Below are 26,553 nucleotides of genomic sequence, written 5' to 3' on the forward strand. Positions count from 1 at the left end.
TTTTGTCACTATAACTGCCTCAATAAAAGGTGTAGTAAGCTGTCCTTGCATCGTCAGGAGTGTGGTCAGGGTGGGGCGTTTTAGCCCCCAGGAGAACTCTGGGGTAAAAGTATTGGATATGCTGGATGGAAATTTTCAAAAAACTCCTAGCCTGCATAGCAGCACTTAGGGAGGGGGGAGGGGAGGAGGAAGGGGAGGAGGAAGTGCCACTATACAGGCTAAGGTACTCCTAAAAGTACCTTACCCCTAATGTTTTGAACAATAAACCATTTTTTATTGTTCTAGACTAAATATATATACATATACAGAGTATAAACATATTAACAGAGTGGTGGCCAATGCTACAAATAGATGTTTTTTTCTTGGCCACTGAAAATGAATTTTATTGACAAGTATTTACAGGATTATGGAGAATCATAGTGTTCATAATTATTCTTCATCATGTTTGCATGAATGAATCATGGGGTGGTGAAGATAGTTGGCTAAAGTCTTGGAATGTATCTTTATCATTAGAAAGGAGAGGTGGTGACGGTATAAGGGGAAGGTTAAATGGTATAAGACTCTGTGTCAGTGGATCTAATGTTGGAGACACAAGACCAGATCGAGATTCAGGACAAGGTTGTGTAACAGTAGCTGTCGGCAAGGTTGCTTTGGTTTTTTGTGCTTTGGACTTTTGTTTTTTTGATGACGAGGAGTCTTTATCTTTTTTGGACTTGCCCTTATCGGAGGTATAATTTTTCATCTCTCGTTCATATCTTTCTTTCTCTTTTTCATACATCTCATAATATACCTAAATACCAATATAAAAAAATTGGATTAAAATAATATTCCTAAATACAATAAAAAACAATATGGGATTAAAATCAAGAAGGAATCAAAGCCCATATTATATAAAGCAAATACAACATGTTACGATCAACATTTTTGTAATCATCATCTTCATCATCACCATCTGTCATCTGATCAGTATCATCGTCACGACCAACTTAATATTAAGACCATTATTCATGACTATCATCGCAGACATCATCATCATCATCATCCCTAGACTACAATTGGTTCACCAGGAAACATCATATAACTAAGAACATAGCAAACTTACTTTTTTATCATTATCAATAAGATTATTCCATTCTTTTGCCAGGGTTTTCGTAAGTTCATGATGACCCATAGCTGCTGCTGCATCCCTTTGGTCGTCTTGCATGACATTACGCTGTTGTTGGCAGAACATGAAGAATGCATTTGCAGGCTTTTTTGGAGCATTTGGGTCTTTTTCTTTCTCTTGCTTTGCAGGATTTCGACTCTTATTCTTTTTAATGGAAGTTGTTGTAGTGTTACTTGTTTGTCCAGGTGATACTGGTAGTCCACCATTATCAAAGTCCATGTAGGTTAGTGAACTTTCAGAGACAATTTCTGCCATTAGCTGAGACTTTGAACAGAAGACAGTACAGTATATTAAAATTTTGAGATAAATGGATGAAATGTCATAAGTGATCTAATTTAGGCATCCTTGACAAACCAATTATAATCATATATATGCAAAAGCAGAGATTTATTATAGTTTCCTATTCCACACTAAAGAATGATTGATAGAATGTTTTGTCAAAAGATTATCCACAAACAAAATATATTCCTGGTATTAATGAATATACAGGATTTGCCAATTAATTTCTTTTTTACATCATTATATATATGGCTCTAAGATTAATATAACATGCTAAGGTCATAAAGGTGAGAGGTCACTCTATGTACACTCTGCCACCATGTTATGTAAGTATAATTCATTTTGCTTGCAGAGCATGACTGCAAGGAGCAATAATTGCTCAATCTCCCAAACCAGATCAGATTGAATTCAAATGTTAGAGTTGATTTTAGTGGAAGGAAGAAAACTTGAGAAAAACCGCTGTTCAAAGCATACAATGTAGGAGAGTACCAACTAGCAACTTTACTTATTTATTGACTTGAGCCTATTGCATTGGTGATAGGCAGTACATTTGCAGTGCACAGCACCCATGCTTCCCATTGACATACAAAGACAGCATGTAAAAAATATTACCACCACACTGCAATTATTCTTTAGCTGTTTGTTTTAGTAGTAGATGTAATAAATGTAATAAATTAGAGCTACAGTACAAAATCCTGACGTATTTATAAATATACCTGTAATGGAGGTTGAGCATTTCGATAGTCATCTTTGTGTTCATCCAGTTTTTCTCTAATGCATCTGGAGATTGATTATAAATTATTGTGTGTAAAGATGAACAGGCATCTAGTGGTAGTTTAATGTAAAATGCACTAGCACTGCGTCTTTAATTGAATCCGTTAAACATAGTGCCATTTTTTCACCATCATCGTGTTAAACGTTTTAAAACATTTTGATAAACCATTACTTGATAGACGAAGACTTTCAAAAATTTTGCTTTAAGTTTAGCTTCCTCTACATGTCCAATCAGAAAATTATTGTTTTACTGATATCTTGAATAATTTTATAGTGAAAATTCAAAATGTATATTTTGAGTTAACAAGAAAGGTAAGGTTATTGTATTTATTTTGATTTTTTAATTTACCTTCTCTGTCGTCGATATCTACGAAGTAGTTTGTTCACATGGTATATCCGATTAAGTATTTGTTCACTTTCCTGTTGTTAAATAACAATATACGATGAGTTATCAATCCCTTCGCTTAAAATTCCATGCAAGAACCGTCTCTGCATGAGTCTAAAAACAGAATTTAAAATACGACCATTACTATATAATAAATGATGTTAAAGCCATGGAACTAATGAAATTAAGTTTATATGTGACGCTTAAGACAAAACAGATACCTGTTCTGTCTGTTCACATCGTTTTTGTAGAGTTAAATACTTTCTTTTCCATACTGTAGGTGAACTTTGATATCCCGATGAACCAGAAGGAACTCTACTTTCGTCCGCCATATTGTTTGTGTCGAATGAAAGGGAAAGACTGGGAACTAACTTCCAATAAGAGAAAGTGGGCATCCTGTGGCGTGGTAAAGCCGTTTTCTCTAAAATATAACGGGGACACAGAAACGCTCTTTTCTCTTCAATAAACTCAACAAAACTCTTACCTGGACACGAGAAATTGTTTAAAGAACGTTTATAATACTTGTGGCTTGTTAGCAAGACTGATGGATTTTACTTGCGTATCATACAATTGCTGCCCCCCCCCCCCCCCCCCCCCTCGTCAGTCTCTAAGCCCCAACAAGAGAAAATTCCTGTAACTGTTAATGAGCCCCCTCCCTCCGGTTACAAGTCCCGGTCTCTATTGACGGACTACTAAATTATTGTCCAATAATTTTGTTGAGCACCAGATGAGGATCCACTAGTATCCCAGAATGTATTGCGAGCGGAGATATAACGTCGTATTTTTTATTGAAAAATCATTTGTACTTAAGTGGAGTGTATTTCATACCTTTAAGCGATATCTATTCATAAATTATTCAGAAGATTTAAAGGTACTGAATACTGATTTAAAGATATTGAAATTCTTTTTGAGGTCGAGTTGTGCAGGCCTGGAGTGGGGGGACTGATGGCGGAGTGAGTTGTGTCTGCCTGTCTGTCTGTCGTTCTGTCAGGTTCAGTCAGATCCTACAACTGGCTACTTTTATTTGTCAAATTAATCGAACATGCCTTTAGTAAATGATAAAGCAAAAAATCAAAAAATCATAAACCGGTTAAGGCCAACGAAGACAATAATAAGCGTGCAGGGGCACTTGGGATACTGGTAGTTCCTCCTCTAGATGAAGACTGAAACATTTAGGTCTGTTACTGATACACAGGTTTTAGCTATTGTTTCAACTACCAGCAAATTCAGCTTTTTAGATGTGCTCAGTCTAATTGAAAAGCTTAAAGTTATATATAGAAACCCAAACATCTGCGCAGTCTACAAAGTTTTGCAAAAGTTGCCCACTCAGCTTCGCATAATGTCTTGACTAAAACAATATACAGTCCTTTGACTAAACGTTGTCGTTTGATCCGATGTCGGCTTCATCCCTACGCGCCTAGACCGAACAGGATCATGGGGATAATTAATTGACAGTTACTAGCTGCCGCATATGTTATCTAACACGTCTTGAGCTCGCTGTTTTCAATTCCATTTAATTTGCTAAAACCATGCCTCGAGCATACGGCGAAGATTTAACGCTAGTGAGCAGTTTGGATGACGCAAGTTCTGGGTAATTTACCCGTTATCTTTTTCGGTCTAGGCGCGTAGGGATGATTCGATCAACAACAACGTTTAGTCAAAGGACTGTAATTCAAGATGGCCGCCGTATTGGCTATTCGTTTAACCGAAACTTGTGTCGCGAACTAAAGAATTTCAGATGATGATGATGATTATTATTATTATCGTTATTAGACTATTAGTTTGAGTACGTGTGTGGGGCTACTTTAAGAAATACCACATAGCTGTATAGCAGTTACATGTAAATTTAAATCATTTTATTCATCAAATATAATCAAATATATATCTATATTAAACTTTCTAATTCAATTTTTTTATATTATAAAGAGCACCTTGGTAAATATTACAACATTTGTAACAATGCTAACAAATACCTCTTAAAACGTCTTGTCATATACAGTCAATGTCATTATTGTTGTCACCGAAAAAAGACATTTACACATTTAGACATTTAGATTAAAAGAAATATCATGTATTTTCTCGAAGGTTCTGGCATAAAACAAATGCTGAAATACCATTCTCCATCTTAAATCCTCACTAAATGTTCGGGGCATTCTGGATTTTCGATTCACGAGTTGAAATTTACATTTAAAGTTCAGGCTCACTTTGTCTAAATGTGTAAATGTCTAAATGTCTAAATGTGTAAACGTGTAAATGTCTTTTTTCGGTGGACAACGTTAATGACATTGACTGTATATGATCTAGAGAGAATAAATATGCTCTCTTGATATGATTAATTATAATTATTATTATCGTAGGATATCATGTTGACTCTGTGGTCCGACGTTTCATACTCTTACACTAGATACTTGATATCATATAATGTTAAACCTCAATTTATTGCATTTTGTTGCATTATTGATGTTGTTTATTGGTGTCACATCGTTCTCCAAAAAAGCAATAGTGACGCGGGGAGTTTGGTAGAAGGATTTATGTGATAATTCAAAATGCAATAAATCTTACATTTAGAAATTATTATACACCTTAATAACTTATGAACTAAAACATAAGAAATAGAATATAATTTTGAATAGGAATATATTTACTTTGAATATATTTTAGTATAAACAGCTATCAAAGAATCATAAATATTTAGCAGTTTTATATGCAAAGTAATATCTATCTTCTCTGTAAGGCATTTTGACGCATAATACTTGATAAATTTTTCTGCACCCAATCTCCTTTCCCAGTTTTCTCGATACTTGTGCTAATTAAATGACTTGGAAGACATAGCCTGTGTTCTATAAACATTCCTCTATCCAGCTGACATGAACTGAGGACCCAGTTTTATCTCTGCTTCGCGCCAAATTTACCGACGGGTTTTTTCAATCAGTCAAAATCATTGGCGGCATTTTTTGGCGCGAAACACAAATCAAATTCCTTTGATGGAAACAAGTCGAAAATTCGCTCACAAAAACAATCCCTGGACTTGTTTTCTCGGAAAGAAGAGCCTAATAGAGCACAGGATCAATCGGCTTCTTCAAAGAAGCTGGAAGAACCTAACTTTGCAATCGTATTCGTATTTGATTTTAGAGTTTTATAAATGTACCAAACGTTAATTAGCACAAACATATAAAGAAAAGAGGATAACTAACAAAACGTGGACTTTAAAATAACTCGGCTACAACTTACTGTTTTATATAGTCAAAATTAAGTCCTTGAGCTCAATGATAACGAACCAAGTAGTTCTCGTAATTCAAAGTTTCATCTTCACTATAAACGTCATTAACAATTACAAACCATATTTACTGCATTTTCTTGACTATTCAGAAGAATTGTTCGACAGATCTCCAAACGTCATTACTGGGTTATCGTAGGCGTGCAAAGCTTCGTCATTGTGATTCCCTCCATGTTCTTCATCATCTTCGTCTTGTTCAGCACCCGAGGACCTCACCACTATGTCTGACGTCTTCAGCTTCGGTACATTCCATTCGGGTAGGTTACCCATTGTGAACTCGTCTTTGTTGGGGTTGTTGTTAGACGAGGAGTGTCCCGCCGAGTTAGAATTAAAGGTGGTCTGTGCGTAAGGAACTATATCCCCATCATATTCATCATCACATACTCCAGGGCGAGCTGCGTCCACTTCCACAGGTTCTCCGTACATTTCTACTCGATAATACGACGCTCGAGGAATTCCCCTGAATCGCTTCAGCTCTACGTCCGTATCATTACCCAAAATGAAGGTACCACTGGTTCTGTCTCTTCTACAGCGAACGATCAACACGATTAAGCCAATCAGAAATACCAGTCCCATAACTGACCCAAAGGCAATATAAAGGTAAAGAGCAAACTTTTTGGAAGGGGTGGGGGTGGTTTTTGGTGGTGATGACGTTGGTACAGGAATTACGACCAACCCAGAAGATGTGTAGTTCTTTCCGTCAAAAGGCACTACAATTTTTCCGTCCGAAGCAGCTTTTTCTAGGATTTTAGTTGCATTAATGTTTGTCGCATTCTTCACGACAAATGTGACCTTTATAGAGCCACATTTGAGTTCCTCGATATGTATGTCCCTAACTGGTATATTAATGATACCTGCGATTACGTTCTTGAACTTCTTTTTAAATTTAATTTTTCTGGAATTATAACGAAGTACCTCATTGCAGTTTCCTTCCAACGTTATTATGTAACGTTCGTCATCTTTCGAAAATGGGAAGGCTGTTGTTGAGCTTGTGGTTGGTCTAGGCGAAGTCACACTTGTAGAAATGGTTGTGCTGACATTTGTAGTTGGTGGCTGGGTCGCATTTGTTGGAGAAACGGTTGTACTGACATTTGAGGTCGGTGGCTGGGTCGCATTTGTTGGAGAAACGGTTGTGCTGACAATTGAGGTTGGTGGCTGGGTCGAATTTGTTGGAGAAACGGTTGTGCTGACATTTGAGGTTGTTGGCTGGGTCGCGTTTGTTGGAGAAACGGTTGTGCTGACATTTGAGGTTGGTGGCTGGGTCGTATTTGTTGGAGAAATGGTTGTACTAATATTTGAGGTTGGTGGCTGGGTCGCGTTTGTTGGAGAAACGGTTGTGCTGACATTTGAGGTTGGTGGCTGGGTCGTATTTGTTGGAGAAACGGTTGTGCTGACATTCGAGGTTGGTGGCTGGGTCGTGTTTGTTGGAGAAACGGTTGTACTAACATTTGAGGTCGGTGGCTGGGTCGTATTTGTTGGAGAAACGGTTGTACTAATATTTGAGGTTGGTGGCTGGGTCGTATTTGTTGGAGAAACGGTTGTGCTGACATTTGAGGTTTGTGGCTGGGTCGCGTTTGTTGGAGAAACGGTTGTGTTGACATTTGAGGTTGGTGGCTGGGTCGTATTTGTTGGAGAAACGGTTGTGCTGACATTTTAGGTTGGTGGCTGGGTCGTGTTTGTTGGAGAAACGGCTGTGCTGACATTTGAGGTTGGTAGCTGGGTCGCATTTGTCGTTGGAGACATTGTTGTACTAACATTTGAGGTCGGTGGCTGGGTCGCATTTGTTGGAGAAACGGTTGTGCTGACATTTGAGGTTGGTTGCTGGGTCGTATTTGTTGGAGAAATGGTTGTACTAACATTTGAGGTTGGTTGCTGGGTCGTATTTGTTGGAGAAATGGTTGTACTGACATTCAAGGTTGGTTGCTGGGTCGTATTTGTTGGAGAAACGGTTGTGCTGACATTTGAAGTTGGTGACTGGGTCGTATTTGTTGGAGAAACGGTTGTGCTGACATTCAAGGTTGGTTGCTGGGTCGTATTTGTTGGAGAAACGGTTGTGCTGACATTAAAGGTTGGTTGCTGGGTCGTATTTGTTGGAGAAACGGTTGTGCTGACATTTGAAGTTGGTGGCTGGGTCGTATTTGCTGGAGAAACGGTTGTGCTGACAGTTGAGGTTGGTGGCTGGGTCGCATTTGTCGTTGGAGAAACGGTTGTGCTGACATTTGAAGTTGGTTGCTGGGTCGTATTTGTTGGAGAAACGGTTGTGCTGACATTCAAGGTTGGTTGCTGGGTCGTATTTGTTGGAGAAACGGTTGTGCTGACATTCAAGGTTGGTTGCTGGGTCGTATTTGTTGGAGAAATAGTTGTACTAACATTTGAGGTTGGTGGCTGGGTCGCATTTGCTGGAAAAACGGTTGTGCTGACACTTGAGGTTGGTGGCTGGGTCGCATTTGTCGTTGGAGAAACGGTTGTGCTGACACTTGAGGTTGGTGGCTGGGTCGCATTTGTCGTTGGAGAAACGGTTGTGCTGACACTTGAGGTTGGTGGCTGGGTCGCATTTGTTGGAGAAACGGTTGTGCTGACATTTGAGTTTACAGGTTCATTTTGGATTTGGATATTTCTCCTGATGCGTTCATGTTTGATCCAGTCTGTACCTACTCCAATAGCACGTATTTGTTTTGATGCCACGACGAGTTCTTTTATTAAGGACGAATGCTGCAAAACAACTGCAGATTGAACTTTTTTGAGTAATCTTCCGTTATGAACGTCGAGCTTGTGGTTATGTAGCTCATTTTCGAGGAACGTCTGGTCCCTGGCAGTGGTAAACACTATGAGGTCCTAAAACAAATATGGATATACTATTACTTTCTCCAAGGATTTAAGAAAATTCATTATCTATATAATAATATTGATGATGATAATCATCATATCTATGAAATGCGTTTTTGTCACTCGGTAAAGATCTATATGTTAAGTGTATGCTACATCGTAAAGCCTCAGTGGCCAAGCGGTTGAGATCTCGTCTATAGCAAATGAGAGGTCAGTGGTTCGAGTCCCGCGAGAACATCATATTGTCAGTGTCTATATATCTGAATTTTATTTCTGACAGGCAGACCACTAAGATATTTAGTTTGGTGTATTTTTCACCTTGGAAATTTCAAGTCAATATCTATAGACATTTATTTCACTACATTTATAAAACGAAATTAAACAGGAATGAATGGGAAGATTGTGGGAACATACCCAATGAACCTTTCCTAGATCTGCGCCTGGTCCTATCACTAATATGCAACATATAATACAATACGAAATAATTAAATATTTATACTTACAGAGAGCAGAAGGACATTTGCTATTTTATTCATGCTTCCTTCATCCTTTTGCTGAAAGTTCATAACATCTTCCAAAACTGATAATATCTTTACATCTGAAAAAAGCTTTCCTATGGAAAAAGTAGGTGTTAAATTTAATTAGTTTTAATCTTGAGATACTTTGAGAATGGATATCATGTATGGTGTCAATTACAGGGACAACATTAAATGAATGTCTCAGGGGCAGTAGAGATTGGAGAGGAGGTGGCCCCACCAGCACGAGGTGGTATTATATGCTAGTCTAACTTATTTTAATCTGCAATTTCAAGAGTATGCTGTATTCCTGGTATCTGATTCATTAGTCTACACTCAACTTTAAAATCCTTGTTGGGTTCAAGGAATATGGAAACTGAGATGGAAAAGTATTCTGGTAAATGGCATAATTATCTTCTGATTTATTCATTTGTGCTACATATATAAAATGCCAACAGCATATTCAAAAAGGGTTTGAAAGAGCAGTTTGGCATAAACATTCCACCAGTCATCACAACTTAAATCTCATTGAAGCACTTCCCATAACAAGGCTGTAGCCATTATGAGGCAATCAAGGCAGCAGTAAAATGTCACAAATGCCTCTCAAAACTCTGTAAATTGTACTTCTGAGGGTCTCAAAAACAACATTTTTAAATGAACATTTTTAAAGATGCATGTCTCTGAACCCCCTTAACTGCTTCTGCCTTTGCCATTCATTTGCCACTGTAAACAATTTGGTCTAATACATATGCACACCATTTTCGTTTCAGCTCAGTCTTTGTCCTAAGTTTTGAACCTGAGGACAGTTTTCAAATTAAGTGTATGCTTATTGTTATTTCATTGAATTTACCTTTTCTCCTGGCTGTGACAATATGATAGGGCAACCCAACATCTTGTGAAAAACAAAGTATCATCTCTGGTTTATTCCTGGATAGCCATTTTATGATCTGATTTTCATCTTGAACAGTAACAATTCGGCTTCTACCATTGAGTGGAGAATCATCTTGCATACTTGGACTAAAATGAAGTGACATATAAAAATCATTAAAGCAAATGTCAAAGCTAAAAATCCCAGAAGCAAGAGACTTCTGTAATTCAGGGTAATATCTATTGAGTCATGTGTATATATACCTTACCCTCTCCCCTGTTAGGGACTGGTCAACATTAAATACGGGAGGGGGGACGGTGGTTGGTAAATTCCCCAAAAAAGTATTTTTTTTCAGGGAGCCCCTAAGAAACAAAAAAAAATCCAGGACGCCGCAAAATATAGTGAAAGTTTCCAATATAAAACTTCGCAACACCCCCTAATTTCATTAAGGTGAGCTTCACGCCGCCCACATTTCTCAACCCCTAATTCTCATCCCCCCCCCTGTAATTAATGACCAGCCCCTTAGGGAGTTTTTGTGCACAGGCTGTTAATTTGTTACATAGCAATTTCCATTGCATGATGTTAGGGACTGTCCGTTTATCATGTCACAGGGGGGGCTGGTGGTTTTCATAGAAAGTATTGTTTTTAAAAAGTTACCCCCTCAAAAATAAAGTCTTTATAAATTTACCCCCCTCCCTCCCTCCTCAGACATAATTCTTACCCCCACCCCTCCCCACAGCAAAACGTGAGTACCAGTATCCTTCCTAAAGAAGAATCGCCAGGTTACCCTTTTTCAAGATGGCGAATTCAAAAGTCAAGAAAGAAGCTAACATCACTTAATTGGCAAGTAAAACGATCAGAGGTCAGAAACAAATCTCTAAGGGGAATGTTTATTAGAAGTTCTTTACAGTCTCTCAACGTTCAAGATCTGCTTGTTTGAGGAAATTCTGAATTCCATCACTATTCACATTGACCGCCATATTGGATTTAGGCACCACAGGAATCCCAAATCAAACACAGGAACACCAAATCCAACTTAGGAGCCCCAGATCAAACAAACCCATAGAATATATATTTTTTTATATTGATTTTACGATTTTGTTTTCAATTTCTTTTCTATTCAGTCGTACTTTGTTGTTCTTCCTAATTTACATTTTCCCCTCATTTTAAAAAATGCCCCCCCCCCCCTTAAATAAACTTTCAAAATCAAATTCTACCCCCCAAAAAAACAATTTTCATAAAATTTACCCCCCCACAAAAAACACCAGCCCCCCTGTGACATAATAAACGAACAGTCCCTTGTCAGGGATGCCTATATTAATGTGGAACTATACTGCTATAATGAGTCAATGAAAAATGATTATAAATCATATAATTTTTGGCCAAAATCTCACTAGAAAAGATAAATATTAAAGTACTAACAATGAAATATCGTAGCTCATCTATCAAAAAAATTAATGAAAGTTGAAGGCAGCATTGAAAAAACGAGTAATAAACAAAATATCGGAAGAATATATTAAAAATCGTTGAATAAATTAAAAACATTCGATTTCTCAATATTCTTCTGCCCACCACTACATAGCATTCCGGTAACGTCATAGATTCATTAGAGGTCTCAGTAAAAACTGTCAAAAATCAGACGTAAGTAAAACTGTCAAGAAAAATAAATGACACCTGCTTTATTAAGTCTCAATACAGGATATGCTGTTTAATAAAGCTATTAAAATGCATGCATCTCGCTTTCAATGATAGAACACAAGGGCAATATTATCGATAACAATGTTATTTCTCACTCGACGTTTCACAGTGAAACTGCTAAAAATAACACGGCATTAGACATAGGAACTGAAAGCAGAAAAGGAATGCTTTTAAAAATAACAGTTTCGTGCGAAAGAACACTTCAGATTGGTTCGTTGCTACAACTAAAACTCATTGTTTAGTGAGCGGTATTTATTCATCCGTCTCATACAAATAACGTTGCCAAAATAACCCACTAAAACATATTGTTTTCGAATAAATTCTATATTTCAGATATTAACTCAAAATTACTCACTTCAGCTGCCTTAGGTCACATCGAAAATTGTTTAAATTTTGCTTTCACGTTTGTGTATTTTTTTCTATATGCGAGATGAAATGATGTAGTGAATAAATTCCTCTCTCGGATGACCTCTGTCGCAGGTCGGAATAAGTCAAAATTCACGTTATCTAACTTATTTACCTCGTGTTTTCATCCAAGACGACTATATCGAAAGCGTAATGGCCAGCTTCGGTTACTTGCTCCGACAGTTCTCGTATTCTTGTAAGTCCAAAGCCAGAAGAATTGGAGGGACCAACAACAGCAGAAATTCTTTCTAAACCTCTGGAAGCAGAGGCGAAACTTGATACTGTAAAAGATAGAGAATGTATAAAATGAGTTTGCAGCTACACGCGATAAGTAATTCCACAAGACAATCAATAGTGTGCTTCAGTCCATAATATTGTTAACTTTATTAGACATAAAAAAGGGGACACATTTCGTGAAATACTTCTTATGAAATTAAGTAAATTAATTGAGCCAGCAGGATAGTGGAGTTTAACCACTTTAACCAAACTGGCTTTTTGCAAACATTTAGCCATCGAAGAAAAACTAGGACTTCAATTTGCAATATGAATCCCAGGTTTATCCAACATAATCTCCCGAAGTCACATTATAATGTTAAACACAACAACTTTACAATGAATTACTCACCAAAGACAATAAAAGATACGTGGAAGGTCAGAGCTTGTGCTGTAGTCATCTTGGCTTTCTATACTTAATACTAATAAGATATTCAAACTTTGAATTTATAATATATTCTAGCTATGTCAATAAAGTTCATCTACAGTTGGAAAGTAAAAGTCCAAGGAAGCTCATTGGATGTAGAACTCTGCATGCGCAGCTCTCGATGAGTGAATATACAACTAGTATTTCAAAACCCAGCCTCACATGCACTACATGTCAGAGGGCTCGTGTTTCTGGCGTTTGTCACAGCTATTTCCATCCGTCAGTCACATTCTAATATTGGCCAAACAGCTGCCAAGCAAAACCGTTTAGCCGTCTACTGTGACTTGTGACACATTACTAATAGTTGCCAAGAGAACAAGACAATGGAAAGAATTTCTTGTTTACTTACAGCCCATGAAATATTACGTTATTGCAAAAACATCATAAACCTGCGAACTAACTCTGTATCTCCGAGTTGCAACCAGCTGAAATTTGGCTTTTCGCTGCCGTCAATCAAACCTAATCAAAGTGATATATTACACCTCCTATTTTAAAAATTATGCGACCTGTGTAGTTGGCACTTGAAAGGAACGGTATTTATTGTGTTTTGGCTGCCGTCAATCAAACTTCGGACGATTATTCGTTTTCTTTCAAAAAAAAGCCCAAAATGATATTAAGGTTTCAACCGTTTGAATATTACAGAAAGAAAGACAAGTTTGCTTCGTTTCAGAATTTACAAAGCAAGGATTTCGCAAGAGCAAGCCGTTTTCAATTCATGTTTGATTGACGGCAACCAAAACACAGAAAACGAGACGAATCGTGGAGAGCGATAGTCTCCCCCACAGCCGCTTTCAGTGTCGTCACGCAACGCTTTCTCTCCTGACACTGAAAGCGGCTGTGGGGGAGACTAATGAGAGCGCCGGTCGCATAATTTTGAAAATAGGTGTAAAATAAATAAATGATTTATTACGAGAAGCGAAACTTGATATTAAATATTTTGGGGTAAAATTACATTGCTAGGTAAATGGAGCTTCAAGTTAAGATATAGCTAATTAGGAATTACTAGCCATTTTTTAAAAATGTTCGATAATAAATAAACTGTTTTTGTTACAGTATAAGCACAGTCTTGCATGGCAATATAATATTTCAGCAAGAGAATGCGAAAAACAAAAAAAATTCTGAAAAACTACTTAGAACCTAGCAAGGTTTGGCGGTATATGGTTTTTTGGATGATGTTCAATTATCTGACAAGTTTTTTGCCTGCTAAACCATAAGAAAACATAGATTTTGTTTAATGTTTGTTTATAGGTTTTAACGTGGGATGTGTTTGTATTGGTTAAGGTATAGCCAAACTAATTCAGAGTGAATTTTGGACAATGTGCTTGGATTGTCCTAGATTCTAACAGTCAGTATTTTATTCTAAGATTTTTTAAATGTGTAGCCTATTACGGCCGAAAACCAAACTACAGTGCTATTTTCGGTTCTTGGCTTTTTTCTCCTCATACAGTAAAGCAAAGTAAAGCTAAGCGATAAATTTTCAACCTGGCAACAAATTGAAGCAGGGGTCCCTCAAGGTTCAATCTTAGGCCCCTTGCTTTTCAATATCTTTATGAACGACCTCGCCTACGTAGTTAAAAACTGTGATCTCTCCGCCTACGAAGATGATACTCAACTTTTCGCTGCAGACACTAATCCACTCCGCGTTCAAGAAATGATTAATGAAGACTTGATCCGCGTTGATGAATGGTACCAAAGAAACGGAATGAAGCGAAATCCTTCTAAATATCAAGCAATGGTCATGGGTAATACTCGAACAAAGCCAACATTCTACTGTGAAGATAAAGTTATCCCAATTAAAGAAGAGCTAAACCTCCTTGGTGTAATTTTTGATGAGAAGCTAAAATATGACAAGCAAATAGCTAAAATAACTAGGAAAGTTTCTCAACAGATTGCTGTGTTAAAGCGTATGAAGAAGTTACTACCTATCCAGACAAGGAAAGACATATACCAACAGTTCATCTCACCACACTTCGATCACTGTTCCGATGTTTGGCAATTTTGTAGCAAAAACGCAACAGACAAGCTAGAGAAAGTAAATGAACGAGCAATCCGTTTCGTTTTTCAAGACAAGAACAGCTCGTATACTAATCTACTCAAAAAACTGGGATCCACTACTCTGTACGAGAGAAGACTCAAGAAGATTATACTAACTGTCTTCAAGGCCCTTCATAAAGACAACAGCCCAGAATCCATAAAGGAACTGCTGCAACACGAAAGTACAAGTTACAATCTAAGAGGAACGAACATTCTAAAACTGCCAAAAATCAATTCTACAAAGCAGGGCCTTAAATCATGGCGGTATATTTCTCCCAAAATATGGAACAGTCTACCAGAGAGCATGAGACGAGAAGTGAACATAAAAAGCTTCCTTAAAGAATTAAGAACATTGGAACTCGAAACCTTGTATAACTTACAGACATAATTATTAATATTTTATAAGACACTGTAAATAAATCGCATTTTATATTTTATATTAGTACGATATTGCATATTTATATATACTTAAAAAACTCATTAATAATTCATAAGCTTATGGTCCAATTGGAGCCACCATACACGTCACGTGCATGAACCTTTATACCCGATAAAGTCCTCTTCATTAGTATTCAAGTGATTTTATATAAAGACTCATATGTCTTTAAAGACTCATGTGTCTTTATATAAAGACACATGTGATCTTTATATAAAGACCACTCGAATACTATGAGGATGACTTCATCAGGGATGAAGTATGCATCCAAGTTTAGATGAAGACATAGAGCTTCATCAAGGTCATAGTCAACCCTAAAGATCTTTGACTAACGTGCCTGTCTTTGCCTTGGCACGCAATATCCAACATGTGGGGGCTTCTATTGAATCTGGTTGTGCATGCCCGTGACGTCAAATCTCTATCGAAGTATAAAAATCCATGTTCGTGACGTGTATGGTGGCTCCAGTTGAACCAATTGAAAATCTTATAAATTGTTCATGAGTGTTTTAAGCAGTTCAAAAAACTCGTAGATCGTGTTTTATCAGGTATAAAAGTACTCGGCTACGCCTCGTGCTTTTATACCTGATAAAACACTCCTACTCGTTTATCAAACAGTACATATATTTTATCCTATTCATATTCTATCATAATTTTAACTTAATTTATTTTCTAGATTTATTATATTTTATTTTGTGGCACTACCTGCAAATTAGCAAAATATCCTATATATTGAGCTAAGTGTATTTTTGACCACGTTAAATAAAGTTATTGTATTGTATTGTAGTATACTCAGTAACCTATAGGTACACCTCACTTTAAAAAACGTTTCCTCTAAAATTTGGATAGGCCTAGGATGAGCTGTAGTTCCATCTAGATAAAGCTCTGGTCTATTGATCTAGGAAGTTTGAAGAAAAAACTTGAAGCCGTTTTTAAAAAGAAAACGGCGAAAAAGTGAAACTCTTATATTTGAGGTTTACAACGACTAACGACAATTAGTAAAAAAAAAAATGTTCGATGGGTTTTTAAGATTTGATGCTGATTTTTTAAAAAGCTCATCCGCAATACTTGGATATAGACATGTTAAAACTTCCAGGCAATCCATTCAATGGTAATGTTTCTACATAGCGATGTTTTATATGATTCACATTTTGGATAGAATTTTTCAAGCGGCGCTCATAACTTTTTTCTGCCCTATAGACTTTCCCAGCATCAAAATTTATACACAGGCTGCATTAGTACTAGATGAGAAGATTCTGAAAATCCCAAACAATGGTTAAGGCTATTCCTCATGCAGTGTGGAGTTTTTAATAGAATTTAACTGTTGTAAAACAAAACGTTTGGTACTGAATAATCATTTGCTGTAAGCAGTCGTTGATCCCTCACATCCTGAGTGCTACTAGTAAGTGAAGAGGCTGATGGCGAACTGTCGATTGCCAACATCTCTACATCCCTCCAACATAGTTTTTTCGTTTATATAATAAAAAATTTCTAAGAGGTTTTTAATGAACTTTAATTCTAATAACGATTATACACCCTTTGCCAAAATGGCGGCCGCAAATTCGAATGAGTTAAAATTAAACTGAGTGAAAAACCAATACCAGCACTGGAAAGAGCACCTTTATTTTAGTAGCCCTACGAAGATTCATTATGTCAGGTGTTAGAGGGACGTTGCTAAAACAGGGAATGGGGAATGGGGAATGACAGGGAATGGGGAATGGGGAATGACAGGGAATGGGGAATGGGGAATGACAGGGAATGGGGAATGACAGGGAATGGGGAATGGGGAATGACAGGGAATGGGGAATGGGAATGACAGGGAATGGGGAATGACAGGGAATGGGGAATGGGGAATGGAGACTTGGACGAGCGATCAGCAGTATTAACCCTTAAAAAGTGTCATGGCGTTTGCCCTTGCAATCTAGCTTTTTTTATAATGAAAAATTTGCTAAATATTCCACGACAGTGGTTCGTAATCGTACTAAAAATGTTCGATAAAAAGGATTCTTATAATAACAGTCTAGCTTGTGTATAAAGTTAACAATGTTAATTGTTTTTTTCTTTAGTCATATATGAAAGAGACTGATACAAGCCTAAGATATTCAATACAACTACTTAGTGCATTGAATATTATCAACGTTGATGAACACTGAATAAAACTGTTATTTCCAATCTTTTGTTGAGTTTAAGGTTATTACTTTACAGACGGAAAATCAATGCTAGTCGCGACAAGAACAGTCATGAATTAGGTGAACATTAATCTAAATACTAAAAGTAATACTCGGGTTATCACTCTCCTTTTTATCAAACATTTTTCATACGATTACGAATAAAAATACCACTGATCGCTCGTCTCAGTCTGCCATTCCCAATTCCCCATTCCCGGTCATTCCCATTCCTTGTTTTCAGTAACATCCTCGGCGGAGAAAACTTTAGTTTATCTAAAGTTTTCTCGGCTGATATAACACCAGATATAATGATTTTTTAAAAGGTTACTAATGTAAAGGTGCTCTTTCCAGTGCTGGTATTGGTTTTTAAGATTAACTCATTTCAATTTTCGGCCGCCATTTTGGGAAAGGGTCTATTGTTATGATGACGTTTTCAACAACACACATGGATTTGATACGATTTCAAGTCACGCAAAGTCACTTGTGATTGGCCGAGAGCACCAGCCAATCCCCGATATCGTGTGAACTTTACATTTCAATTGTATTATCTGTACATTTACCCTGTCAAGTTCACTAAAGTTCACCTTGGCCATTGAAATATGTTTGCTATTTTTATTTTTATATTCTTATTATTCTTTGTCTAAATATGATTCATTGATTCATAATCACAACACCGTCTCTCTTTCGTATATCTTAAGGACCTCGTCGTAGTCTTTCTCACTCGATACCAATGTTTGTCTACAGTTTTGCGGATTGTGTCTCTGAGCCCATTTTCTCAGGAACATCAACAAAGAAGCAACAATGAGCGTCACGCCGCTCGCGTAAAAAGCTGGATCGTATGAATCACACTTGTCAGCTATGAAACCTTTAATAAAAGAAAGAATGTTAAAACCCTGGAGCACAAAACTGTGGAAGGAAACTCCAAATAACTGGACGCTTTCAATTTGGGTGTAACATTAGGGCGTAACATTAGAGTCCTTCAGTAGAATCACGCCGTTAAACACGTAGAGGTACTCAAACATAAATTAAATTCAATATAGCGGCTCTTCCAACGACAACTTCGAACATTTATCGACGTCGAAAAAAAAAAAGATAAACATCTTTATTTAAGTGTCGTTCAGACTAATTGGGGACACTTTTCACTCACACACACTACCACTTCATTCAATATTCTATGCACGCAACACTCAACTCACATGTCGATTTTTACGGAGGGAGGAAACCGGAGAACCCAGAGAAAACCCTCATAGCATAGGAGAGAACGATGCATCAAACAAACTCAATTCACATGTGGCGACCGCATCAGGGCTCAAACCAGCGACCCGACCCGTTGGACTCACAGCGGTGAAAGACAACGCGCTAGCAGTTTGAGTGCGGGGCTAGCAAGAACGTCGTGGTGAGGGTCTCTATTAATATTCCAATTTCAAACTGAAAATGAAATTCTTAGGGACGGACTCAGATAATTTGGGGGGAGGGGTTGTGTAAATTCTCGATAAAAAATCGAGCAAGCACTTCGCCTATCTCCTTTAAGAAAAGAAATATTGAGCAAACGCCAAGGGGTTGTTACAACAACAACAAAAGATATCGTGCAACAAATTCCTGCAACCACCCCCTCAATTATCTAAGAGTCCATCCCTTAGTGTCCTGCTAGCCAAACCAATTAAGTAATGGACGTCTGCGCATGCTCCATAATTGTAGACAAACTTCGTACCCAGACCCCTTATTTCTTACTGCACATGTTCGACTAAATCACGAGCATGCGCAGTAAGAAATAACGCTCGTATTTTTGATGTTGTACTTCTGAACAGAATACTGGGATATTCTTGGATCCGACGCAATAAATTAAACATAAAATATAAGTATTTTAAAATAATATAAATATGTGAGGAAAGGTTTTACCTGCCAGAGGAGGCCCCGAAACGGATGCAACAGACACGACTGAATTAAAAACTCCCCAAGAAAAGTTCAGGTTCTCGATCCCAGCAACATCGATGACTAACAATGGCGCTAAGCCCCATATACCTCCATCTAGCAGCCCCAAACATGACATAAAGAGTATCAAGTGTATATAGGACGAGCTAAATGGAAGCAGCAAGACTGACAGTCCAGCGAACGCAGCAGAAAACTGGTACAAGTAAAACCGATTGACGAAGCTTAGACTTCCAATCGTACAGTAAATATTTCGACTGAATATAACAACCACAGAAAAGTAGATGTACAACTGTGCCGAATGGTCACGCGAGATGCTTAAATGTTTTTCGGAAAACTTGACCTGCAACGAAAAGAAAAATATAGATGTTTAAAATATTCTGATTAATAATAAAGATAATAATATCTATCTATTGTGCGACAGGATAGAAAACACAGATAAGGTTTTCCTCACGTTCAGCCAATTCTCTGTGCACGACGCCATGTAAATTAAAGTCGATATGATAAATGTATTGTCCCTAGTTTTTTAATCAGATACCATACATTTATTATGTCAAGTTAATGTGTTCAACCTCATCCAATAATTGAGTTTAAGTTATTATCACTTACCATATAAACAATTGGAACATAGAAAACCATGTTACAGAGTGCAAATGAAAAACAATACAAAAGAAGTGACCAATTCTTCAGAACTGATATTTTCGTTGGAACATCGTTAACTTCCACTCGATACATTTCCTTTCCATCCCATTTTTTCTTCGTTAAATTGCTATTTTCTCGACCATCGAAGACAGTCCCACAAAGAAGCAACAGGAACGCGAGCACAGCCCATCCTCCCATAGCCCATCGCCATCCATACCAATCAATAAGTTTCTGTGTGGTCTGAGATACAAACAGCATACCAACACCAAACGAAGACTGAATGATACCCGATGACAAGGACCTCCATTTGACAAAGTGCTTCATCACCACAACCACTGAAATGATATGAATAACACTATACCCAGTCCCAGCTACAATACCATAGGAAAAATACAGCAGAGCGAGACTGGGTGTGATAGAACTTACAGCTAGTGCTACAGTAAGTAATGAGGTAAAAACAAGTGAAGTGACGCGAAAGCCAAATCGTTCGCTTGACAGTGAAGTTACTGGACTCAGGGCATATCCAACACATGTTCCCATTGATCCTACTGTTGCTGAAATATCAAAAGAAATGAATTAGCTGTAATACATGTGATCTCTGGGCCCGGTTGTACGAAGGGTTCATGGATCATAGCGCTATAAATTTATTGGATAACAGCATTGATTTATCCTCTGGATAAGGATTTATCCGTCGCATAGCGCTATAGTCAGGTTGGTCTAATTTATACTGCCACAATATGCCCGTTTTCACATGACGTCATCAAAACATAAAAATCTAAACTATAGATCGTATAAAGGCATTTCTCAAGTATGTTTTAGAAGTCAGTGTTATAAGTCACAAGAAAAAATCTCGAGTCATTTCGATGTTTGGTTCCCGAGTTATGAAGGTTGAGTTTGTGTCACGCAATACCGTCATGTCTATCTAAATAGCGACATATTAAAATGAATTACTCTAGTTGAAGGATTTTCCCTTAGACACGTTTAAAATATCTATTTAAAGTATATTAAAGTGAAATATATTCAAACATACTAAATATTCCATCATTTTAAGCCTTTGGGGTTTCGTCCGCCATGATGGTGTACCAAGTTGGAACACCAAGATGGCCGCTCCATACATTTTAACCAACAATTGCGTCATGTTTACTCGCCTATAGTTCCGAAACGAAATGCTTTACAGTCTTAAAATTTGGCCAGAATATGTAGTTTGGACCGCTTTACAAGATTATGAAACTTTTATTTTATTATAATGCGAATTTGCGCTATTGAAATTCATGATGACGTAGGTGAAAACCAAGAATACTCTTCACTTCACTCTGAAGATGACTTCCGCTCAGGTTGTCGAAACGTCAGTCACATCAAACAGTCTTTTGGTCGAATGTCGAGTGTCGAGGGTACTAAGTCGAGGGTCGGACAGTACTATGTCGAGGGTACGATTGTACACAAGATTCAGAAAAAGTGTTTTCTTTTAAACGATAAAAGTAAAATAAAAGTTAATTTATTTCTAACTGCAGAGAGCTTTGTAGCTTAAACGCTGACCTGCACCGTGTTACTTGTCATCACGTTATGACAGGTCACGTATATGGTTTCAATCATATCATATTTTAAACCCACCCCCTCCAAAACTACAATCCTCCTTCTTCGAGCGTTCGTCGGTTCACTTTTAATACTAAAGGCAATCTTGAACAATCTTGTGTTAAATATTTTGTCAATACTCAAACTTCCCGGAACTTCCGTATTTTCCATGTTTCATCGTCAAAACTCGCTCGGGCGTTATTCTTATTCTGAACGGTAGACTTTGGAATTGTCTAGTGGAAAGCGTTACGAACATTGAAACCGTATTCAATTCAAAAAACGTTGTCGTCGACCGGCTCAAGCCTACGCAACTGGACCGAAAGAAATATGGGTAAAAATCACTGTAGCGGTTAAATATTCATTCTGAATTAATTGTTGCCGCTAGTAGTAAAGATAATAATAGCGAGAAACGATCCATCAAATGCATGTCTTTGGGTTTAAGGAAAGAAAAATAAAGTAGTTATGATTCAGTTCACAATTTCGAAAATATGAAGGCATCAAAAAAACGTCTCCTTCAACACTTCCCGCTCGCATACGAAGGTTCGTGCTGTAAACCAGGCATAACTAGTCAGATAAAATTATGTAGTCAACTCGGCTTCAATGATTACTACCCAGAGTTCCTTTCGGTCCAGTCGCGTAGGCTTGAGTTGGTCGACGACAACATTTTTTGAATTGCCTGTACGTACCCAATCGTACCCTCGAAATATAGTACTGTCCGACCCTCGACTTAATACCCTCGGTCTCGACATAATACCCTCTACCCTCAAGCTCGACCAAAAGACAAACTCTAAAAAGATTGTTACTTCAATCATAGTTAATATGCTTCAATAAACATTCATTCGCCTGGGTTCAGACCGTTCTATACACTAAGAGAATTATCACCGAGCGCTTGTATTTGCTTAGTGTACTTAATTTGGATGGGCTTAGTTCGGGGAGGGGCGGGGGATTTTTTTTTTTTTTTTTTTTTTTTTGAAGGAAATTTGCTTTGAAAAAATATGCTGAAGTAATAAACAATAAGCTGCATGGAAAGGAATTCGATCGAGTTTCAGTTGACGCGCTACCATACCTGTTCTGGCTCTAGTCTCTTGAAATTCGTCCATCAGTTCAGGTAGCAAAACACCAAAGCTGTAAAGACAACCGTTGACAATTGAAACTGATACAAAACCAGCAAGAAGCACCAAGAAGGACCAAACACTGTCAGGAGTGCCTCGAGAATCGAGCAGTTTCGTACGACAGTAAACAGTAGTTTTGCCATCTATCCTGTCTTCCGATTTTTGCTCATGATCAGAATCAACATTCCTTTCCATACTAAACTGTGATATTGATTTAGATTATTTTAAATCGACAAAAAGATATCACCATATCAAAGATCTTCGTGTTTAGGTCAGACAAACTAAATGGTAGTCTCCCCCACAGCCGCTTGGCCGCAACTCAAGGAACCACTACTGGCCGCCACTCCAGGGAGCACTCGGTGACCTCATCCAGCCGTCTTGGAACAGCGGGATATCTCCGGCCCGGTGTCATCTTGAATGACTTGTCGATAAAATAAACGATATGGATTTCACAAATGGCCTTGAGACCTTGAGAGCCTCAAGGCCCCGGGGAGTACTCTTGCCCGTTTAGGGTAGGGATGTGCCGCTGAGCCCACTGAACCCTGACCCTGTTCCAGAGTAAAATCGCTGAAATTCAGACCCTGTTCCAGAGCAAGATCGCAGTAAATCATACTTTGTTCATGTATTGTGAAAATAGATACTCTGTTCCAGAGAGAGCGCGAGGCTCAAAGCCATAAAGTAAACTTTTTTCTATGTGGTTCTCCACATTTAACTTTTAAGCAAAATCAGAAACTGTCAGTTGAGTGTCCAACAATATTTGATAAACACTGGCAAAAGATTTATATGGAGTACTAAAGAACGCTTAATTGATTTTGTAGATATACTTTCTTTTCCATTATACCTTTTCTATATATATATATGTTTTTTTCCTTCTAATATGTAAATTGGGTGTCCCGAGCTTGTTTTCGAAAATAATCAGCATTTAATGGGAGCCTACGCACGAGCTTTTGGAGTAAAAATTGCGACACCGGAATTGATTAGAAAAAAATTAATATTCATAAGATAATAGTTATTTGCAGACTCTATGATTGCACGAATGAAGGCTAGTCAATCATTCTACAATAATACATGGATAATTTCGACAAAAAGACAAAGAGATACATTGATTTGTCATATTTTGTAGTTTCGGTGCTCTTAAAAAATCTCTTAAAGTCAAACAAAAATCCCTACAAAAATCTATTTTTTCATGTGTTACTGATTTAAACTTTTCCTAAAATATTGATATAACCTAGATTTTTAGGAGTTTTTTCGAATGAGCTATTAAGAAATAGAGTCCCGTGCAAAATTTGAGGGTTTTGCCCCGTTGAAGCTCAAAACACGTATGGTTCTGTATGGTTCTTCAATAAAATCTTGTAGCTTGTTCAACGGTTTGAGTGCGCACACATCATCGTACATCGAACATTCAAAAGTAGGCAGCCACCTTAAATAATAAAAAAGGATGTGCAGAGGATTTCGGAGGAGATAGTGCCGAGGGGTTGGGAAGGAACACAATCCTGATTATCGCCAGATGCAACGCAGGCTAGAATATCGATAAATTTCTATTTGTTCTCAGTCTTCCAATCGAGCTCCATGCGATGAAAACTCTGGCCACACTGGACAAGGGCTTTATGGTCTCATGCAAAATGCCTGGTTGTGTTTTGGTAAGCAGCTGTAGAGTGTCATATTTTTATGCAACAGAAGTTTAGGAATTTTTTAGATTTGTTTAAAGCAAGAGTGAAACCGTTGTCATCTAATCCACCCAATTTAGACAGGAGACGTAGGGAAACATTCAGGCTCAACGGGAGGGGGAAACGAAGAGGGGATCGAGGAAGGGAGGGAGGGCCGTTTTCTCTCCCTTCCTACCGTCCCCTCCCCTCTCCTCTCCTTTTCCCCTGCCCCTCCCGCCTTCCTCTATCCCCTCGGGCCTTAGGTTAGGATACATCGTGTATATTTTCCGTTGGAACATGAGACAGTATCCCAAGGACCGCCTGTTCCCGTATCAAACATTTCAATTAAAATGATCCTATGTGGAGGAGGGGCCGGGTACCTACATAGGTACCTAGACCCGAGGTACTCTTCCCGGGTAACAATGTGTTCAATATTCCTGTTTTATGTCATGTTTTCGTAAGCTAGGTATGTGTTATGCAACACTTAAACTAGGAATAAGAATTTATTTGCTAGAATATTTTTGTTAAATTTACGCCGGAAAATCAAACATGTCATAACCGAGACTGTTTAGACTTAGAGATCTACGTACTTATCTCGTTTGGCAAATAATCCCTTTCGAATTAACCTAAAACATGACATTCAAACCATCAAGGTTAAACTTCCAGGTTGATCAAGGTCCAGATACGTGATAAAAATACAGTGGCGGATCCAGGATTTTTCAAAGGGGGGTTCCGTTTCTTAAACTGTGTATAATTCTCTTTTGTTTAGTCGATGTCTGACAAAAAAATTGGCTCTAATCACCTAATTTACTATCTAGTAACGGAACTTAAAGGTAAATTAAACATTATAACAGCAAATATTTATCATTTCGTGTTCAACATTATCCTTGTGGATACTTTTAAGCAAAATTTATATAAGACATATTTCTATTACCTAAAAGATCAAACCTTCAAAGGGGGTTCCGTGGAACCCTTTGAACCCCCCTGGATCCGCCACTGAAATAGAATCTTAGTTTATATCCTATTGTTATATAAAAATGACAAGCAATTTAGCTCTTTTTACGCATGAATTCAATCTTGTACTTAGTTGTGAGCAAGGCTGGACTGGAAAGAACAGAACTAAGTAAGGACAGTGGTTGAGTAAGGATTTCTTACTGGCAGCCATTCCGACAAAGGAAGATCTTTCCAGTCAACCTGGCGAGAGAACCCTTACATTGACGTCGGTACCGCGCATCATATAGTCTTACAGTAGACAGGGCAGAAAAACGACAAGCCCACTACTTTCACGATTTTTTTATTTAACTGAGTTTTTTAAGCTTTTCATTTGTGTCACTGCTGCTCGAAACTTGTGACGAAATTTTGTCGAATTCAAAGAGTAAATCGACCTAGTTTTTAAGAAAATCATCAGATTTTCTGCTGATCAAAATATCACCTCTCCCAAAGTTTGCTATTTGGCTCCAAAAGAACGTGTTTACAAAATATTGAGCTTAAATACGTAAAGCTGTCCTTATGGCGAAAGGCCAAAAACCGTCTTTCTGCCCTGTCCTTACAGTATGTTAACTTAATTTTGTAGCTTAATTAATTTTGTAATTCTCTTTTAACTTTATAGAGACCTACTGGTAATTTTCTGACTGACACACTTCTTTCAAACTAACCAAAACATTTAAACAACCAAGGTTAAATCCCGGGGGGTACTCTTGCCCGTTTAGCCGTAGGGATGTGCTGCTGAGCCCCTTGAACCCTGACCCTGTTCCAGAGTAAAATCACTGAAATTCGTACCCTGTTCCAGAGCAAGATCGCTGAAAACCATACCCAGTTCCTGTATTGTGAAAATAGATACCCTGTTCCAGAGAGGAGAGAGCGTGATTTGTATACCCTGTCCAAGAGCGAGCGTAATTTTATATACCCTGTTCCAGAGTAGAATCGCTGAAAACCATACCCTGTTTGGCGGCACGTACCCGTATAGCGAATATAGGGCAGTACCCCCACCCCCCCCCCCCCGGGGAGTTAAATTTTGAGCTGCAAAAATAAACAGAATCTTATAGATTTTGTTACAGTGTTGTTCAGATACGCATTTATGACGACAATTAAGGTCGAGCAACGTAGTTTCCTTTTAGATTGGAGT

General features: G+C 37.9%; 4 protein-coding genes across 4 annotated transcripts; 1 reads left to right on the top strand and 3 right to left on the bottom strand.

The window, feature by feature from the left end:
• Positions 1-320: 320 nt before the first annotated feature.
• Positions 321-2,935, bottom strand: LOC116296068 (uncharacterized). The gene is made up of 5 exons (XM_031704021.2): positions 2,825-2,935; positions 2,568-2,638; positions 2,161-2,224; positions 1,103-1,429; positions 321-790 (listed from the first exon to the last, which is right to left on the bottom strand). Exons 1-5 carry the CDS (start codon positions 2,933-2,935, stop codon positions 440-442), a joined length of 924 nt encoding a protein of 307 aa, XP_031559881.1. The 3' UTR covers positions 321-439.
• A 1,509-nt stretch (positions 2,936-4,444) lies between these two features.
• Positions 4,445-13,076, bottom strand: LOC116296073 (uncharacterized). Its single transcript, XM_089039242.1, is given in 5 exon segments — positions 4,445-8,715; positions 9,210-9,319; positions 10,072-10,238; positions 12,308-12,473; positions 12,818-13,076. Coding segments are annotated over 5 exon segments (3,243 nt in total). The 5' UTR covers positions 12,867-13,076; the 3' UTR covers positions 4,445-5,964.
• A 1,365-nt stretch (positions 13,077-14,441) lies between these two features.
• LOC148905969 (uncharacterized) lies at positions 14,442-15,314 on the top strand. Its single transcript, XM_089038944.1, has one exon. The coding sequence runs from the start codon at positions 14,442-14,444 to the stop codon at positions 15,312-15,314; it is 873 nt and encodes a 290-aa protein (XP_088895070.1).
• A 2,811-nt stretch (positions 15,315-18,125) lies between these two features.
• Positions 18,126-23,095, bottom strand: LOC116296059 (monocarboxylate transporter 9-like). The gene is made up of 4 exons (XM_031704012.2): positions 22,737-23,095; positions 20,066-20,652; positions 19,427-19,799; positions 18,126-18,392 (listed from the first exon to the last, which is right to left on the bottom strand). Exons 1-4 carry the CDS (start codon positions 22,975-22,977, stop codon positions 18,193-18,195), a joined length of 1,401 nt encoding a protein of 466 aa, XP_031559872.2. The 5' UTR covers positions 22,978-23,095; the 3' UTR covers positions 18,126-18,192.
• Positions 23,096-26,553: the final 3,458 nt, after the last annotated feature.

The sequence above is a fragment of the Actinia tenebrosa genome, unplaced genomic scaffold (assembly GCF_029948245.1).
Source record: "Actinia tenebrosa isolate PJP-AT-01 unplaced genomic scaffold, QUT_ActTen_1.0 PGA_scaffold6__47_contigs__length_16458017, whole genome shotgun sequence".
Taxonomy (NCBI): Eukaryota; Metazoa; Cnidaria; class Anthozoa; order Actiniaria; family Actiniidae; genus Actinia; species Actinia tenebrosa.